This window comes from Leptonychotes weddellii, chromosome 4 (genome assembly GCF_054177405.1).
Source record: "Leptonychotes weddellii isolate Sample4059 chromosome 4, ASM5417740v2, whole genome shotgun sequence".
Taxonomy (NCBI): Eukaryota; Metazoa; Chordata; class Mammalia; order Carnivora; family Phocidae; genus Leptonychotes; species Leptonychotes weddellii.
In genome coordinates this window covers 152,430,397-152,450,851 of record NC_138372.1, presented here as the reverse complement: position 1 = coordinate 152,450,851, position 20,455 = coordinate 152,430,397, and the positions used below count along the sequence as shown (strand labels likewise).

The 20,455-nt window shown below is 40.3% G+C and overlaps 1 protein-coding gene across 10 annotated transcripts in view; it reads left to right on the top strand.

Moving 5' to 3' along the window:
- SAMD12 (sterile alpha motif domain containing 12) overlaps positions 1 to 20,455 on the top strand; it is a 385,968-nt gene that overhangs the window by 158,966 nt on the left and 206,547 nt on the right. For 9 of the 10 annotated variants that reach the window (XR_014144350.1, XM_081816432.1, XM_081816429.1 and 6 more), the window contains exon 3: positions 4,355 to 4,484. Coding sequence is in view for 9 of the 10 variants with exons in the window: in XM_081816432.1 (XP_081672558.1) it covers positions 4,355 to 4,484 (130 nt within the window). In the remaining variant the exon portion in view is untranslated. The remainder of the gene's footprint in view (positions 1 to 4,354; positions 4,485 to 20,455) is intronic. The other variant, XM_081816426.1, reaches the window with a different exon arrangement.

Here is a 20,455-nt window from a genome sequence, read left to right as displayed (position 1 = left end):
TCAAAACCTAGTAAATTAAAGAGATTTTATATTGCAAAACAGATAAGGGATAATTGAATGACAAGATAAAATTTAACTTGAAAAACATTTTGTTATATGTTCCTTCAATATTAAACTTTAAACATTTAATTATTTTATAACTTAGAAAAGCCTCAGGTTTATCTCAAAGAACTCAAAATTTAAGAGTTCTCCATTTAAATACAAATCAAAAATTACCATAAAACATGGCTGAAACTATTGAATTAGGGTAAGGAATCATTTGCAAAAAAAAGAAAAAGTAATTTGCAAATAAACTTTCCCTTAGGGATGTGTCTTCTGCATCAAGTGGGGTCTCCTTGTAAGATAGACCCTAAGAGCTTCTGAAGTGCACTTTGAGCTTGTCTAGAGAAAGGCTGAGCCCAGTTCCGAGAGGAAATGCCTGGGATTCTGTTCAGAGTCACAATGCATAGGGTTAAGATAACAAACTGCTCTGGCTTCTTTCAGGGCAACAAAACATTCCTACAAACTCAAATTGTCTCCAGGGTTGTAAATCCAGAATGGTTTGGTAGACCTGAGCTAGGAGAAAGGGAACTGGGGCAAATACTTTTTTAATGTTTGCCTGTGGGCAGGATGGGTTTTTGTTTTTTGTTGTGTTTTTTTTTTTTTTTTTTTACTAGTTTACTAATACTATTTATTTGTTTTGTGAACTGTTTTGGGTTTGGCTCCCACTGCGGGGGGGAAAGAAAACGGAGAGCATCAGAAAATTTTTGGCTGGAGTTGCGTGTAAAGAGAGCTGTGAGAAGAGCCGAGGAAAGGAGGGCGGTTGAAATAACCCTGTGGAGCTATTAAGTCTGACAACTCTGCCCTTCCCGGTGGGACAGTGATTCGTGGATTGACTTGAGTTTAGCATATGCTCGTTGTTGTTCCAAATTGCACATGGAGGTTTAAGCTCTTTAAAAGGATCAGGTTATGGCACTCACTCCCCCAATTTGGTTGCTATCGGAGACTGGGCAATCATGAGAGAAGTGACTGCGGTTCACCTGGGTGCTACGCGAAGAGCAGTTCAGGCAGAAAAAATAAAGTGGGCTCTGAGAATCCGTAAGCAGCCGCAGACTGGGGCAAGTGGAGTCATTATGGCTCTTAACAAGTGAATGTGTAGCAAACTAATAACAATTTCATAATAAAGCCAAGAATCAGCTAATGAATGGGGCCAATACTTTTATCACTATCTGATTAGGAAGAGATGAGCAGTGCCTAATGATAGGAATCTTTATCCCTCCCCGTTTTATTTATGCCAGTCTATGTGGAGGCAGATCCCTGTAGGTTCCTGTTGTCTTATAATCTATGCCTAAAGCTTTGAGTCAATTGATGTCCAAGCAAGTGATACCAATTACTGCTTAGTAAGAGTATACTCTGAAGGAAAAGCAAGGCACCTCCTTGAGTATTGGCCTCAACACTTGAATTTATGACAAAGGGAAAATCTGTAACAAAAGCATACATGGTGGGCTGATGAGGATGCCTCTTGAGTTGACTTGGCATGTATGGGTTAATTTCTACCTGAAGCCCGGTGAGGGGGCTTGACTTGGTGCTGAGGGGTCTCTGTTTCCTAGGAAATGAGCAGGTTAAAGATGATCTTCCAGGAGTTGAGTATATTAATATACAAGCAACTTCATCCTCTTGTCTTTCCCTTCCTAATTTACAGCCATCTATGAGTGGTTGATAGGAGTTTTCAAAAGATGTGATTAGGTTTACTTGCAGGAAACTTGTGAAGGGTTTCAGGGTAATGATGTGTCAGCTATGAACTCATTCAGCTAATCTGAAGAAAAGTTTTTAGAGCAGGAAGGAGCCAGATTCAGAAGTGCTGACTTGTGAAACACAACGGTGAGTGCATTTGTAGCTAAAAGAGCAAAATTCTAGTTTCCTAATCATGTAAAGGAAAGGAGGTGGTGATGAGCAAAAAGGAAGAAACTGAATAACACAACATTCACTCATTTGCACCATCCACACCAGAGGTCCTCCTCGCTCATCAAAATTAGGAAAGTATTTGATATGGTTGCATACAGAGCTTATTGGGAAAGTGGCTGGCAGCCTGTGACTCAGGGACATGAGGTGGAAGGAAGAGGCTGACACGTTTGACTAGGAGCCACATGAGCACAACACAGTGGGTGGAGAGCCGCAAAGGGCTATACTTGAAATTCACTGCTGGGCTCATTTCATTAATATATTGACTTACTCATTGTGGCTGTGTAGAACCTCTTAAATGCAAGGCATTCTGGGACCACAGTTACAACAGATCTGTCCTCACCAGCATGAAACTTAGTGTTCCAGTTGTTACTAAGGTTGCAGGACAAATTATCCTGAATTTAGTGGTGAAAGACAACAATCTATGATGCTCATGGACTACCTGAGTCAGCAATTTACTCAGGGCACAGCAGGGCTTGTCTCTGCATGGTGGTGTCTGGGAGCCTCAGTTGGAAGATTCGAAGACTGGTGGCTGGAATCATCTGCAACTTGTTTACTCACTTGTCTGATGGTTGGTGGTGGCTGTCAGCTGAAACGTCAGTTGGGGAATGGGCCAAATTTTCTACATTTGTCTCTTCATGTGGTCTGAGCTTCCTCACAGCATGTGGTTGGGTTCCAAAGCTGAGTGCCAAAGAGGATGAGCCAGGCAGAAGCTGTCTCTTTGTGACCTTGCCTCGGAAGTCACATGGATAACATTGATTCCACCATGCTTCATTGGCCAGGACCAACACAGACCTTGCCGAAATTCGAGGAGAGGGAACATCAACTCCAAATATCAGTTTAGGAATGCCGATCACAATGAATGAAAAGCAGAAATATATGTATGGCTGTGTTATATGTACGTGTATAAAATCATCTGTCACAGGAAGAGTGAAAAAAATCATCACAGCATCAAGTAAAGAATATTGTTTGTGATGATTTTGTAAGTCATGGCCCAAAGAATCCTACAATTGGAAATACACTAATAAAGCAAAGACATACCCGAGCACTATGTTTCACAAGTGTGAATCGTGCATGTCACTTCCGTTATTATTCTGTTACCATTTGTACTACTGTTCCCTTCATTTTTTTAATTAGCCAACTGTTTTTAAACTCACATTTGTTTTAAAAGCATACTAGATATCACTACTGAAAATTTTATTTTTTTACCATAATTTATTTGCCATAAAACAAAAGTAACCTTAAATATAATCAAAATAAAATTGAACAGTTGTTAGGTATGTTGCTTTCCGATGAAGATTGCAAGAGTGAAGCAAGTCCTCTTTGTCAAAAATGTTAGCAGGTGTTTGAAAGATATTAAATCATAGTCCTACAAAATTGAGGCTCTCCCCAGGCCTTAATCTGAAAGATTGAAAGAGAAATAAAAGCAAATGATCCCTAGTGAGAAGGTCAGTGATGTTTAAGGCCAGGTCTGTGTGCTGCCTAACATCCTTTAAAGAATTTTTGATATTATAATCCTATTTTGTTGACAAACACTGATCCGGAATGATAAAAAAAAAAAAAAAAAGTCCTAAATAGGTAAGCTTTCATTTTGCGTCAGCCAGGTTGCTGGGATCCATGAGGAAGACCAGCATCTGGCACAGAGCTGATACATGTTAATTAATGAATGAATTTGTAACCTGCCATCTGTCAAAGGCTGCGTCCCCTGCACCTCTGTTTTGTTTTGTTTCATAAACCCCTCCCTGAAAGATTTAGTAAGCAATAAAAGGCATTGATGAGTTGGCTTCTACATCAGGTTTAGCCACCCTGTTATCTTATTACCATTCTCCACATACTGGGTGGAATTGACTTTTTGCTTCCCCTCTGTGGCATAACTAATTCCTAGACTTTACGGGACCACTCCCAGGCCAGCTTGCACTCTTTAGTATGAAGGTATCTAAATCCAACAACATGTGTTTCCAAAAATAATTATTAGCACCGGCCAGGACTATTGTTGCACTAAACCCTAGAGGTCTCAGGGAGTAACAAGAAATAGACACTTTGTTAGAGTACAGAGAAAGGCCACTAGGGGGCAGCTATCTCACCCCTAAAATTTAATTAATTGCTTACAATAGCATTGTCTTATTGTTGAAGTATTGGTCAGAAAACACTCCTTCCTGGGTGTTTTTTTTCCAGTAGAGATGATCACTTGGGAATAAGTATAATTTTCATGGTCTTCTCCACCTAGACCTTTCCTTCTGGTTTTCAAGGGGTATGGAGAAAGGTCTGTAGATGTTAGGAGGAAAACAGCCAGAGAGACTTATCTTCAGGGATTCCAGCCTGCAGCCTTGACCACACACGCTAAGACTTCTAACAATAGTGCCTTTCTGGACATGGGGCTGGCATTAACAGACTTTTCCTGCTTGCTTCATAGTCGGCTACAGTGAAGCTGTCAAAACCAGTGGCTCTGTGGACTCAGCAGGATGTCTGCAAGTGGTTGAAGAAACATTGTCCAAATCAGTATCAGATCTACAGTGAGTCATTCAAACAGCATGACATTACTGGTAAAGTATGCGGCATCCAAAATATTCTATTCCCTTTTCCTCTCTCCATCACCATGGCCTTTCCCATACCCTTACAATGCAATGCATCTCCCTGCTGAAGTTTCTGGCATGGGTTTACTTTAAAAGGGGGGATGGATTCCAGATCCATGCAAGCTAGGCTACTTAATAAGCATAAGCAGTTAGAGAAGCATGGATTCCAAGTGTCCAGGACAAATATGTGGGAATCAGGGTAAGAGGTTGGGGAACTCTAGAGAAAATGAATGTGTACCAATTCTAGAGAAAAGAAAGGAAAGAAGTCTTCCAAATTAGCTGGGTTACAGGATCAGGATTAGATGTTCTAAGTAGGAAAGACTTTAAAATAGGAAAACTCTGAAGTGAATATGATAATATTAACTTACTGCCCCTGAGATGAATACCTTCAAAACAAAAATGAAGATTCCATTTAGATCCAAGAAGCATTTGGAAGCAGAAACTATGACAGTATAATGAATTGCAAAAGCCCTTAGGATCATGTCTCTCCATTGGAGAACAGGGTGGACGAGAAGGAGCAGATGGGGCCACCATGGGAGCCCATTAGAGTCAGGAGATCTTCTCCAGACCTCTCCTGCCCTCCTGCCCTGAGGATCTGGACGGATATGGGCAGCATTCCTCCCCTGCCCTCCCTCCCCCTTCACAAGCACTATGATGAAAGATAGGACTAAAGAATATGCTCTGTGCATCAACACTGTGCTTCAGAGGGAAAACATGTTGAGAAGTCCTGATTCAAGTCCAGGTTCTTCCCTTTTTTAAGAGAAAACTACTTCTCTGGTGGGAAAGTGACTTGCTCTTGAGTAGCCCAGCCCTGTGGATGCCAGCCCTCTTTCCAACCTGGGTGTTTTTCAAAGTGTATTCCTTGGAGCCTTTGGGTACACTAAAGATTGCCAAAGGTACAAGGGGTGTGCTTTGGGTTGAGGGGGGTGTGTCAGCTAAAGCAGCTTCCCTTATGTCTGTTTGACATATTCGAATTGTACAAAAACTTCATTTGGGAAAAAGGGATCTGATACAAAAGAACCGGTAAGCTAGGTTATCCTAGATTCCTGCTGACCAAATTGGTAATGTCTTAAAATATAAGGAACACACTCAAGTATAGCTCAAGGTGAGTTAACAGAGAGTGAAATCCTCCTAACTTAAGTGTTAAAATTGTCCTTAATGTACTTTGCTTCCCCCACCACCAATTGGAATAATGTTTTTTTAGATGAAATTCCTAAAATTGTGAAGGCAGTGTCAGAACTTTTTAGATTCTGAGTATCTAATTTTTTTTCCTAGTCCCTCCTTTAAGAATATAAGGAAATCCTCACAAACAATGAATCATGGAACACTACATCAAAAACTAATGATGTAATGTATGGTGATTAACATAACAATTAAAAAAAAAAAGAATATAAGGAAATCCCATACAGGGTCAGTTCTCCCAGCCCTAAAAGCAATCAATCAGTCAGTCACCATTTGGCTGATTATGGTCGCCTTCGTCTGATAATGTGTGCTTAATGTTTCTTCATACCTGTGTGATAGAATAATGGCAAAGGCTTTCTCGTGATCTTACTTGAAAGTAGTGTTATCTTTTATTATTGGCAGGAATTGTGAGATGCCCTTGAGGGAAGGGTAGGCATTTATATTGGTTTGTAGAGGATGAGCCATCCATCCCTTAGAAATAAAGGTCTCCTGCTTTGTGGCTTGGAGTCCATAGTATACCACTTCCCAAGGCTTTCTGCTAAGTGACATGAAGAAAGAGGGTGTGGGCATGAAATAGGGGTTTTGAACAGCTGTCCTATTGCTTTTGGTGGCCCATTTGGTCTCCAGGCAACACCACTGTTACAGGTCAATCACAACCTTCTTGGAATCTTGGGCAAGCTGCTTAAGCTAGATGAGTTACTCAATCTCACTCCTCATCTCCAAAATAAAGATAATAATAGTACCCATCTCCAGGAGTTGTTGTGAAGATTAAAATGAAATAATATTAAGCGACCCACTAAGGTGGCCATTTATTGGCACCTTCTAGCTGTCAGCATTTTGCTCTTATTCTTGTCAAGACTCATCTGGAGGTGTCTAAAAACATACTATTCATTCTAAGGGCAGCCTGTTTTCAGGCAAGAAAAGAAAACAGAAAAGTATTGGGGGCTTAGGGAACAGAGAGGAGGATTTCACACTAACATTCGGCCTACATCTTTTTGACCTTCTGCTATCTGAGGGCTCAAAAAACCACTCTCTTCCCCTGTTCTCTGGCCCCTGCCTCTCCAGGAGTGAATGTGAAATACCCAGGTGGTCACAAGTGCCAAGTGGCCAGAGAATAGGACTGCAGTCAGCCCGCAGTTACCAGCCCCAGGATGCTGGAAGCTGGTGGGGGCGGCGGGGGGGTGGGGGTGGGGTCTCCGTGCCCTTGGAGGCTAGGCTGTGAAAAACAGGGCAAAGAGGATTGTGAAAAATTAAGACTCGCGGTGACAGAACTAACTTCATCAGCCACCGGTAAATAGTGGAGTGCTGAGGGTGGTGACAAGTACCAGGTCGAAGCCCAGAGCTGCAGCTTTGCCATGGAATTTCGTGAAGGTTCCTGGTGCCCTGCAGCTTTCTTTGTCTGCAGAAAGGTGATGGTACCTGCCTCCTAGTGTTACTGTGAAAGTAATCCATGGTCCTAGGAAGCAGGCATTGAATGTGAGCTGTTGCTGATCTCCTAAGTGCTGTTCTGATCTCTCCGAAAACAAACACCACATATAAACAGTGTTGAATTCATCTATCTTTATTATCCTGAGAATTGGGAAGTGAGCACCCAGGTGGAGTGGAATGGCATGGTGGTGGTGGTTGGGGGGCGGGTGGTCTGGGCTGGTAAGTACCCTGTGCTTATCTGCAAGGTTGCAACAAAGACGTTCAGTGTCTCTTCCTTATGCTTAGATTCTCTTGAGCGTTGCTGTTCATTTATTTTTCCCAAAGCGTGGATCTCCAATACCATGCTCATCAAGTAAGTGTGTTTATCATACCAGTGTAACCTATAAACAATCCCTTAATTTAGAGGCAGATGGTATTGCGATGGCAAATAAAAAGGACAAAAATTAAATGGAAAGAAGGGAAAAAAGGGCTTTCACAGACCCAAGTCAGATCCTCCCTGCTTGTCCTCCACCCCCAACCTTTGACAAATAATAACTGTACAACATCACATGAGTTAGTTTTTCATCAGTGAAATGAGAATAATTATTTTAAAGGGTGTTGTTGGGAGAATTAAATGGAAGGATGCATGTGAAGGGCCTAGCTTAATGCCTGATACACAGTAGACATTTATCTACTATTTAGCAAGTATTTGTGGAGCAGCTACCCTGTACCGGGTTTTGGGAATACAGCAATAAATAAGACGGTCAGTGATCTGTGCAGGGAAAAAATTATGCTTCCATGAGAAACTATGCATCGTCAATAGCACACCATGTGGGGCTATCTAATTCCACAGAGCTGTTTTTACAACTCGGCAAGTTGTAGATAACTGATAGCAATACAAAATAATCCTTGTGGTAGATGTGTAAATTCTGTCCCATAGAGGTTCAGTTGGCTTTCCTAGCCACTGTGGAAAAGGTGAATTTTGCCTGCCATTTATACATTCATTTTACTCTCCCTGATCTATGGGTGTGTGCTCTTTGGATTCTCCTTTGTAATATCTTTCTCCTGGTTGTAACATCTTAACTGGTTTCTTCACTAATGAGTTTAAACAAAAATCTTAAATGTGTTTGTTTTTGTATTTGGTAAGAGTCCTGATTTTAACCTGTTTTGAAAATTACCCTGTTTTAACTTCAGTAGTTAATTTTTTTTTATATTTTGGCCAGCAAGTCCACTCTATTAACATTTTTTATGCCTTTGTTTGAAGGACATTAGGTTGTACACAAACGTTCCCCCCATTTTCTCCAAAGTCTAAGAAACGTTAAGATATGTTTCAGTATACTAGCATTCAAAACCTTTTGCAAGTTTCCTATTGGAATTTCTGAGAATTTCATTGTGTCCAAATGGCACCTGCTATTTCGTGGCAGATGTGTTTAATCAGAAGAGAAGCTACTCCTGTTACCTCCCTGCAGAAGAGCTCTTAAAAGGCATAAGATGGTTAGAACACCTGAGAGGCATTAGGATAGATAGATTTAAATCATCAGATTAGGCTTGAAGGAAAGAAATTTGTCTCTTTTCCTGTGCTTGCAAGATTCTCTCTCCTGCTTTCTGAGGCCAGCTTGGAATGTTGATGAGGAAGCTCTACTGGGGCCAGGTGTAAGCTCACAGGCAACTTTCAGATTCTCTTTTATGCACAGTTAAGAATATTTTCAGGTTTGAGGCTATTTCAGCCCCTGGCTGTGCCTTGTGTTGTTCCCCTGGCTGCTAAAGTGAGTTTACCTCCTTCAGCATCAAGTCCTCCACCTGGAAAGGGTTCTTTCCCCTGCCAACTTGAAAGACTTATTTTTATGGGTGAAGCACTCAGAGTTCCCCAGCATATAAAATATTTTCAAAAGCCATTTTGAATGTGGAAAAGGTTTCCATGTAGTCTGCTTTGTGGCACAGTAATAGGAATTCTTTAGATGTCCAGATGTCTGCAGGAATAAATAGTTATCATATGAATATCCCCCACAAATGGTCAGTATTGATTTGTAGTATTTCCCAGTGGCCTCCTGCAAAATAAATGAATACATTTCTTGTTCTTTTTCTGCTTCAGCCACCCCACCCCCACCTCTTTCCCCATTTCAAAATATTCTGCTGAGATGTAGCACCCTCAAATTTGGCAGTTCTGCTTATGCTATTGAATAAAAGGGAAACCTCTCTTTTTTAGACCTTTGGATTATGGATCTGTGTGTTTGCTAACATGAATCCCTTCAGTGCTGGTTTCTCTGAGCTGTTCTACCCCTTTACCCTTCTGCTGTTGTCTTCCTTGTCTTTATTATGTTACCCATAGAGACCAGCGGGATATGTAGTTAACAATTTATCAGAAGAAGTGGAATTGTTAGTTACTTTATGTGATCTATCTGTGAGTATACTACTTATTAGAATCCAGTGTAGCCAAATAAAGTGTGGGCATATGTAACTATCACAGCACCACATCTGTACATTTTCTTGTCATTATTGGTTTCCCTCTGGATATTGTGTTTTACTTTTCTATGTCTTTGTGTTTTGTTACATTTCTCTTCTGTATGAACTGCTCTACATTTTTTATTAAACCTCAAGCAGCCTAGAGCTGCATAGTAAAGTTCCTGACATCATCAGGGCCTGTTTCCTGTAAGTTAATTTTCCAACAACAGCATTTATTGTTTTTAACCCCTTTTGATGGAAAGCTTACTAACATCACCTTGACACTCCCCAGCATTCTTAAAGCAGGGTTGCTGAATTTGATTGTCTTGATGATCCAGGATAATAGACTTTTAAATATTGGAAAAGGCTTTAGATGTCATCCCGGGTTTTATGAGGTCAATAAAAAGAATACCCCTTTGAATGAAAAGTATAAATGGAGACCAGAATATCAGCTTCATTTCTGATAAAGCTTTTTGGAGAACGTCATTTAGGTCCGCAGACAAATCGGTTTGCTACCCAGGGTGAGCCCTGTTGTAGGACCTGTCACATTGATAGGTGAAAAGTTTAATTATTAGGAAGTTCTGCTGAGGTTAACCGAAACCCACCCATAGGTCCTGTTTAGGTTCCCAGGTTAGAAACCTTTGCTGAGAAAAGCCCTTGATGACTGCTGCCCCCAGGACCGATTGTTGCTGCCAGTCCCCAGTCGGGCCATGGCACAGTCCCCCCATTCTTTTATTCATCCCAGCGGACTGCTCCCAAGTTCCTTCATCTTTAGTAGATGTCCTCCTTCGACCACACCAAGAACATATAGACTATCTGGTGGGATCTCCCTGACTATTTTTCCTCTCCACCCCATCTTATCTGCTGCTTCCTCTTCTTCCAGAAGACATGCCCCTGTTCTCTTTTACAAATAACCTTTTTCTGCCAGTCATCCCCTGTTTCACCTGGGTACTTGCTCCCTGTTACAGCCATCCTTTCCTCTTTGATCTCGCTACACCGGCTCCCTCCTTTTTCTCCAAAGAGTTCCATTCTAGTCCTCTGACCAGTCCCTTTCAAAGTATTTGTTAAATCTCAGTTAATTCATATATTGGAGGAATTTATATAGCCACTGCCACATGCCAAACAGAGTAGTACGCCCCCAAAACTTCAGGACACACACTGCTTTCAAGTTGCTGAGAATTATCCGCCATGATACACTGCACGCAAGGGTATAAATAAATCTCAACAAATTTCAAAACGCTGAAGTCTTACAGGGCACATTCTCTGACCACAACAGCTATTAAATTAGGAATCATTAACGAGATATCCTAAAGATCCGAAATATTTAGAAACTTAACGCGCAAGCAAGAACCACATGGGTGAAGAAAAAAATCACAACAGAAATGAGAAAATATTTTGAACAGAATAATAATAGAAACACAAATATTCCAAACATTGGTGTTGTGCAGCTACAGTACAACTTAGAGGAAAATTGTTTCACTAAATGCCTATATTAAAAGAAGACTTGAAGTCAGTAAATTAAATGTTTACCTTAAGACATTAGAAAAGAACACGTAATCCAAAAGTAAGAGCTGAAATTAATTAAAAACATACAAGCAATAAAGAAAACTAACAGAGGAGAAGTTGATTCTTTGAAGAGAGAACAAAATTAATAAACATCTACCTAGACCAAACTAGGAAGACAGACAATGTCAGGAAAGAAAGTTGGAGGCATCATTGAATTCCCTATATACATGAAAAAGTAATAAGAAAAGAGTATGAATGAGTTTATGCCAATATACTTAGATGAAATGAACAAATTCCTTAAAAGCCGTAACTTAGCACCAACTCAAAGCTAGAAAAATCTAACTAGTCATGTATCTCCTAATAAATTTTAAATTAAAACTACACACATACACATAAGTACACAAAACCTAAGTCCTGAAGGCTTTTCTAATAATTCAAATAATCAATAACCAAACCTATGCAGATTCTTTCAGAAAAGAGAGGGAAAGGGGAGCACTTCCAAACTCATAAGGTCAGAATAACCATTAACACTAAAACCTGACAAAGGTACTACAAGAATGGTATGGCATAGACTGATATCCTTCATCAACCTAAACCTAAAAGCCTTGACAAAATACAAACAAATTGAATCTAGCATTTGACAAAAATGATACTATATCCTGATCATGTGTGCATAGATATTCAAGGTTAAGTTTTTGGAAATTCAGCTTGATTCACTACATTAATAGAATAAATGGAGAAAGTCATATGATCATTTCACCAGATGCAGAAGTCTTAACGTTTCAGCTCTGATAGGTGAAGAGCATGGATGTCATCACTGCGATCTTTACAACAAGAATAAGCTGGACAAAATAAAAATGATTTTGTTGGGACCCATAAAAAAACGGATTTCACAAGGCAGATCATCACCCTAAAATCTAGAAGAGTAGATGTGTCCAATAATAATGGACAGAAGATTTGGACACTTTACAAGGAAGATAAAAAAATGGACAATAAGTACTATAAGATATGAAAATATACTAAGCAACATTGTCACCAGGAAAATGCAAATAAAACCACAGTGAGATACCACTTCGTACTCACTAAAATGACTAACATTCAAATGACTGGCAATCCTAAGGGCTGCTGAATGTGTGTAGCAACTAGATCTCTCATACATTGTTATTGGGTATAACTTGGTGCCACCCGATTCAAAAACTAAAGTTTTTATGTGGTTAATCACACAATTATTAAATGATCCTGCAATTCTCCTCTGGGGTTTTTACACAGGAAAATTGGAAACGTATATTCATAAAAATTCCAGTCCAGTAATATCCAAAGGAGTGTTACTCAGAGTAGACAAAAATTCTAAACAATCCTTAGGTCCCTCCAGAGTAGCGTGGATAAACAGACAGTGCTTTATTCACACCAAGAGCACTGCTTGACAATAGAAAGGAACCAACTACTGACGCGTTCAACATGAAAGGCTCTCACGTTGTGCTGAGGGAAAGAAGTCAGAAACCCAAGAGTACCTACAGTCTGACTCCATCCTATGAAATTCTAAAACACAAAATTGGCAGTGATGGCAATCAGGGGTTCCTTAGGTTGGGATGTGGAGGAGAGATGGCAAAGAGGAGCAAAGGAACTTTCTGTGGTCATAAAAATGCTTTCTATCTTTGTCAGAAGTTCTCTACTTGGCATCTCACATGTGTGAAATGTGTTGTATGTAAATTATATCTCGGAGTTGGTTTTTGGAGACTTGTGTGCTTTCCAAATTTTCTAAAATGGCAAAGTGTTTTTAAAAGGCAAAAATGAAAATGTCATCCTGTGTCTTTCCATACAGGCTGTAGGATCATTTAAAGATGTTGAAGAAGGGCACCTGGGTAGTGTGGTCGGTTAAGTGGCCGACTCTTGGTTTTGGCTCAGGTCATGATCTCAGAGTCGTGAGATGGAGCCTTGAGTTGGGCTCTGAGCTCAGTGTGGAGTCTGCTTGAGATTCTCCCTCTCCCTCTGCCCTACCCCATGCATGCACATGTGCCCTCTCTCTTGCTCTCAAATCTTTAAAAAAAAATGATGAAGATAGATAGGAGATAGGTTTTATATTCATCTATATTATAAATATATAGGTATAAATATTTAGCACAATAATACAACATACATAAATATATATAAAGGAATGTATATGTTATATGTAAAGAAATTGAGTTTGAAAATCCACTTTATGCATTTTTCACTGAAAGAATAATCTGAAGATAGAACATTATTATAAAGAAAGGTATGGTTTTACCAACTGGTAGAAGATGACAGCTGACAAAAGAACAGCTCTCTTGTCTGACTGTGATTCTGCTTGTCTGAGCTACGCTTGTGCATCCAAGGCTTTTGGGTTTCACAGATGAATTAAATTTCAGAAGATATTTTTGCAGTAGCATCTAGTTGCTGCCTTAGTATTTTACTCATTCATACTTTTAAATTAAAAATTACCTCACCACATTTTATAAACCAAAGGAATTTTAACACACAAAATCTCATTTAAAAATACGATAAATTTATTTTTATTTTTTTTTAAAGATTTTATTTATTTGCCAGAGAGAGACACAGCAAGAGAGGGAACACAAGCAGAGGGGGTGAGAGAGGGAGAAGCAGACTTCCCACTGAGCTGGGAGCCCGATGCGGGGCTCGATCCCAGGGTCCTGGGATCATGACCTGAGCTGAAGGCAGATGCTTAATGACTGAGCCACCCAGGCGCCCCCAAAATACGATAAATTTTATGTTAAGAAAACCATTTCTCCCATTTTCATCCCAGAACAGGGCCACTTTGTACGTTTGTGTAAGGAAACTGCTCTTAAGGGGACATTGATATTCTAAATACAGCATTTATTTAATATTCTATTTGAAAAGATAAGAATGGAGTTTGTCACCAAATGAAGTATTTGTTTCATCCGTCAAAGGACTAGAAGGATTTTCTTTTTTAACCAATTGCATAGACTTAAATAATTAAGACTACTCCTACAGGGGGGTGGAGGGATTTTTACTTGCTACCTGATTCAGTTTTTTTCTTCAATGATCTTCCCCCGCCCCTCACTACTATTATAGGTTCTGTGGTTTGGGAAATGAGACTTGAAAGGTTTGCCCAGGTCATCACAGCCAGGGAATGCAGGGCTGGGGTCAGGAGCTAGCTTTCTGCACCCTCATCCAGCACTCCCCTCGCTTGCCAGATATCCTGCTCCTTCTCCCAGCCAGCACCCGTTAACAGACCCAAACCAAAGGCTTCTGAGACCCCAGAAATGCCAGTGCCAGCCAGATGTTCTTATCAAAGTTGTAACTTATGGGACCATCCTGCTTTAGAAAACCCCTGACATCGTACCTGCTGTGTCTTGGAGGCTCTCTGTGTGCACAAGGCTCCTCTTGAGAGCTGTTACAGATAGGAAGAAGCACGGCTCAGAGTGTAGTGGGTGAGTCCAGGTTAAGTATAGTTGCTGAGCACTTCACATCAGCAGGACCTACCACACAGGTTGTTGAGAGGAGTTACCACCTAGAAAATACTTAAAACAGTGCCTGACACGTGGTAGGGGCTCTGTAACTGTTACCTCTCACTGTCACATTACTGGGGAAGAACAGGAGACTGTTCTTAGGAAGAGTCCAGCAGGTTGCCTCACAGATAAAAGGGGGGGCCAGATACACCCTTTTATTTTTTTAAAGCACACCCTTTTAGCTTATTTTCCCAATCCAAATTCTAGGAGCCCAGTGGTGGTTTTTTAGCCACAAACTCAATCTCATTCTTTTTTTCAGCCAGATCCAGTTTTTCCTCCTTGTCTCCCTCTTAATTCCACCTTTCTAGTCCCCTGTAAGACGGTCACATTTTACTAAATATGACCAAATGTTCAGCTTCCTTTGCTGCTTTACTCTGAACACTGAGCTTTTTGCTCTGTCAGAGAAATGAAGTTGATGAAACACGATCTGTTTGGATAAGTCTGTTTGCTTTTTAGCTTCTGTGTCCATTCCTTTTTTTTATTGATGACTTTACTCTCTTGTTTTGTTTTGCTTTTTGTTTTATGTTGTTTGGGGAAGTACTGAAGTCAGATTGCAAAATTGGAGATCCCCTTCCCTTGATTTTGCTGCCAATCCCTGTTTGAACATTAATACACTGTGTAGTCATCCTGTCAAGTCAAATGTCCCATCCTTAGGAGCCCCGGGGTGCATGGGCAGAACCTCTGTCATGACACTCAGTGGAGGGATTGGGAATCATGCCCTACAGAGGGAGTCTGCTCTCTGGAGCAGTGGCTCTCTTCCTTCACATGGCATCACTTATGGTGATTGTGGCACCATATTTGTTGATGGAGGACATGGAAGTCCACACGGCGGGGACTGGTTATATTTAAGAGTCCGTGGCACTGTTTTTGATGAAATACAATTGTCGTCAAGAGGTCTTGGCCAGTATCATTCTAGGCCATTGTGTCTGGGCTCTCATGTTCCTCCTTCAGAGTCTCATTAAATATATTTTTCAATTTCCATACTAACTTTGGGGTGATGTGACTGTTAAGTGTTTAATTATTGCTCTTGACAGGCTTCCTATCTTGGATAGTTACGAAAGATTAGAGAAAGCCTGGACTGTGGAGACCCATGATAGAGTCCTCTCCACTTCTTAGTCACTGGCCTTGGCAAGGTCTGTTTCACTTCCCTGAGCCTCAGTTTCCCTTTCTCAAAAATATTATAAAGTGTACCTTACAAAGTTGCTACTAGTTATTATTACTGGTCTGTGATTGTATGGACTCCATACATAGGTTTACAAGAAGCAAAGGAGAGTATAGAAATCACTTTTCAAATGGGAAAGAATTATGTAAATGTGTGTACATATATATATATGCATATATATGTATTACACACACGTTTTTGTTTCATTGTTTAATAAAAATAAATATATGCCCCTTGGATTGCCTCTAAAGGGCATGATTCCCAATCCCCCCATTGAGTGTCATGACAAAAGATTCTGCCCATGCACCCTGAGGCTCTTAAGGATGGGAAAAAAATAAATATAATAAATATATATGTTTACATATATATGTATATATATGTATATACACATGTGTAGTTTTGTTTCATTGTTAAATATAAATAAAAATATATGGTTGGAGAAAACTCATATTTTAAAAAATATTTGAGTGTTTGCATGCAAGGCACTCCAGTAAGTACTTTGCATACATTATTTAACTTATTGTCACAATAACCCATAATGTAATATTATTATTTCCAATTTACAAATGAGGAAAATGACTCAGAAAACTTAGGTCTCTTGTCTAGGTCATAAAAACCTAAAAATGGCAAAGTCAAGGTTTTCACCCAAGGCCATCTGAATCCAAAGCTCACATTCTGACCTCTGTGCTATGAAAGATAGCATCTTGTAAGTACAAGCGAGTGATGAAAGAAAATAAACACGGGGATAAGCACCAAAGAAGACTTAAGAAGGAACTCCTATCTAGGAGCCTGGTTGATTGGGAAGTCTGCTTGGAGGAGGCTGGATTTGTCCTGTGTAGGATTTTAAAAGAGAAAGTCCCTGAAATACCAAGTTGTATTTATGTATTTTGTTTGACCCCAGAGAACAAGAAAATGTAGCAGCTTTTAAGCCATAGACCTCACCACCCCTTATCGCATCAGACCCTGCCTCTTCCCACACGGGGGTTACGTGCCTGAGCCTGAAAGCATTTGGGCTTCTGGACCTGAGGAGGGATGAGTGATGGAGGTAGAGAGAGATCAGTAGTCTGAGGGCTACGTGAAAAGAGGTTTTGAGTGTCAGGCTAAGGAAACTAAATTTTCCTCTCTTGGATGTCATTCACCACCCATCAGTGATAATAGCATCACCATGGTGAGTGGAGTGCCAAGCTCAGAGCACTCTTGGAAAAAAACGGAATGTGCGGATGAGAGAGATCACCAATGTGTGAGGTGTTGGCCCAAGTGGATCCTGGGTCAGGATCTATTGGATTATTGCTTTTACAGATCTCTGGTTTTTCCATTTTCCCAGTCTCCAACAGTGGTACTACGCCTAAGCTCCCTTTCCATAAAGCCCCCATCCCTCTCCCCTTTCATTATTCTGAGGAGACACCCATGGAGATAAATTTTCTTAACATTCCTCCCTGCAGTATTACCTCCATTTTTACCCCCTTCTTAATGGTTTCCTTCATGTCTCTGAGGAAAAGATATTCTCTCTCCCAAGAGCAGTCCCCTAACCTTTGCTCTTCTCCCTGCCTATGTGACCCCCACACACCCACCAGAATTCTGTTCGTCTCTCTCTCCCTTCTGAGTCTTCAGACTTCTGCCTCCACTTCTGCATTCCAGTTTGAAGCCCTGCTGCGTCCAGCATACGTCCCCTCCTTGCTACTCCTACTGCAATCCTTCTGGTCTAGGTTTCCCTAGTCTCAGCCTGAACAGTCTCCTGTGATCCTCCATCATGGCTCTCTGGGAAAGCATCTGTTCTTTTGTCTCTTTATATCAGAATTGACCAGATCTCTTCCTGCTTAAAAAGACTAAATGCCTACTGGATAAAGTCCAGATTCTTAAGCTTGGCATGTGAGGCTCTTGATAAACATTCCTCAGGTCCATTTGCAGCCAGACCACTCTCATTCTTGCCTCACTGTCCACCTAGTGAACTTTGAGTAATTTGCGAGACCCATCTCCAATTATTGCTCTCTTCCCTACCCTCCCTGGGCCTTTCCAAGCAAAATTAATTTTTCCATTCTGTATTTCCTTTACATTTTTTGCAGTGAATGTATAACCACTATTATTGTTAGAACACTGATCATATTATATTAACATTATTTTGTTACATGTTTATCTTCTTTCCACCAGCCCAGAAACTCCTGTAGGGTAGAAACAGCATCTGGTTTATCTTACTATCTCTAGCTGTGTTAACCTAGTGCCTGGCATAAAATAGGCATTTAATAAGTGTTGATTGGATTAAATTGAGTTCGTTCTTCCTTTGATAGGCTTAGTACTGAACTTAAAGCCCTTATTCATATATGTTGATAAAAATACTTGATTAGTCCTTCAGTTTCCTGATCTGCCTCCTTTTCATGAAGCTCATCCTATACTTTTCCATCTGCAGCTTCTTATCATTACCTTCCATTGATGTTCAGGTCTGTCTTCCTGTCTAATTCTTAGAGAAGCCCCATTTGATTTTTTTTTCTTTGAAGAATTCCTATGTTGGATCTGTACTAAGCCCCAAAATGCCATCTTTAAGTGCACTTGAATGACAGATTCTTGAACTTTTGTGGGATCCAGAGTCCCCTATTCCCTTCAGGTAGGTCTTCCCATGGACACTGTGGCAGAATATGTCTGAATTTCTGCTCAGTGCCAAGAGTGATTGTCATAGTGTTGTGGAAGCTTACTGGGCCTGCTGAAATTCAAGAGAGAGGTGTTATTTTGGAGGATGGGAAGAATATCCTTTATCTGAAAAGCTTCTGTTTAGGGCAGCAGGGCAGGTCAGGGGATCTGTCACACCATACATCCTTTAGTGCTAATTTGCCAGTGCTTCACAAGTAACAAAGCATAATACAAATTCAGCATTATTGTTTCAGACATCCATATTGTCTGGATTTGGGTACAACAGTGCTAGATTTTTATTCTCAGCTCTTCAAGGCAGATTAGCTACCCCCAAACTGCCTTAATGACATTGACACTCTCTCAGAGATTACGACTTACACAGGAGAAATGAGAAGAGCAAGTGGTGAAGTATGGTCACATTGAACCATAGAAGATTGCCAAGGTTGAACAATGTCACCAACAAAATGGCAGTTTCATTAGGTTTAACCTAATAGTGCAATAATGTATCTTGTTTAAAAGGAAGTAGGTAATAAGTAGAATAATGTTTTTGAGAGTTTCCTAATGTGCCAGGTGCAGCAATAAATACTTTTTATGCATTAACTCATTTAATCCTCAAGACAACTCTAAGATGTATTATCCTTCTCTTTATGGGGAAGCTGAGACACAGAGGTCATGACTTCCTGACAGCTAATAATGTGCAATGGATATTCCAATAGCAGAGAATGGATTCTTCTAGCCCAGCGGTTGTCTCCCTTTTTTTGTAAAGAGCCAGGTAGGGCCATTTGGCTTTGCAGGCCATATGGTCTTTGTCCCAACTACTGGACTCTGCCTGTGTATGTAAATGAATGCGGTGTCTGTGTTCCAGTAAAACTTTATTAATAAAAATAGGCAGCAGGCTAGATTTGGCCCACAGCCTATGGTTTGTAGATCCCTATTCTAACCTCTTCCTCCCTATACCCAAATATGTTTTCTCAGTGATGGTTATAAAAGAAATTTAGAAGTCATAGTTTTTAAAAAACATGTATTACTTTTCCTTTTTGTATATTCAATGTGGAAAAATTAGAAAGTATACATACACGAAAAAAAGGAATGTGTAAAAATCCCCCTCAGATTCCAACATTCAGAAATAATTTGAAAGATTTTTTTTAAGATTTTATTTATTTATTTGACAGAGAGAGACACACAGGGAGAGAGGGAACACAAGCAGGGGGAGTGAGAGAGGGAGAAGCAGGCTTCCCGTGGAGCAGAGAGCCCAATGCGGGGCTCGATCCCAGGACCCTGGGAACATGACCTGAGCCGAAGGCAGACGCTTAACAACTGAGCCACCCAGGTGCCCCTAACTTGAAAGATTTTGATGTGTATCCTTTCAGGTTGTTGTCTGTGCATACTTAAAAGAACAGTGTCGTACCTTAGAGAGTGGCATAGCCTTCTCTTTTCCACTTAAAAATATATGGCAAGTATGTTTCTGTATTAGTTAAATGCAAAATATTTTCTTTGGCTTTTATTCTCTGGATGTTGTATGTATTTATGCTTTTCAGACCAATTGTGTATCTGGTTCCATATGCTTCTCTTTTTAACACCCACCCTCCCCTCCCTGGCTATGTCCATCCTATATTCTTTGTTGTATTCTGGAGTCACAGTGTTCTTTCTCTAGTGTTTTTGCTTCTGATATTGATCTTATCCCTTCACCTTTGCTCTGGTTGTAGCCAGCAATGGTAGTGAAACCAGCCCTGTAGGTAAATGGGCACTAGAAAAATAATACATCTCCAAATCCCTGTCATTGTCCTCTGTAGATGCCACCCTCGGGGGCAGTGTAATTTCTTTGAATGTTTTCTTTCTGTCTGCTACCCTCTTCCCTAAGGCTCCTCCAAAAGAGAAGCTTGCACAGCTTTTCTTTCTTTTTTTTTTTTTTTGAACTTTAAAGATCAGATTTATTTGGAGAAAACAAAAAAAACCCCACAACCCAAAGGATGGGATTTTACATCTCAAGACATCTCCCAGGTATTAAGTCTACAGATTACAAATCATTTTCATAGAAGATATTTTGTACAAATTTTACATATTAAGGAGTGGGACAAAACCCCCATTTCTGTGGTAATGGGGGCAGGAGG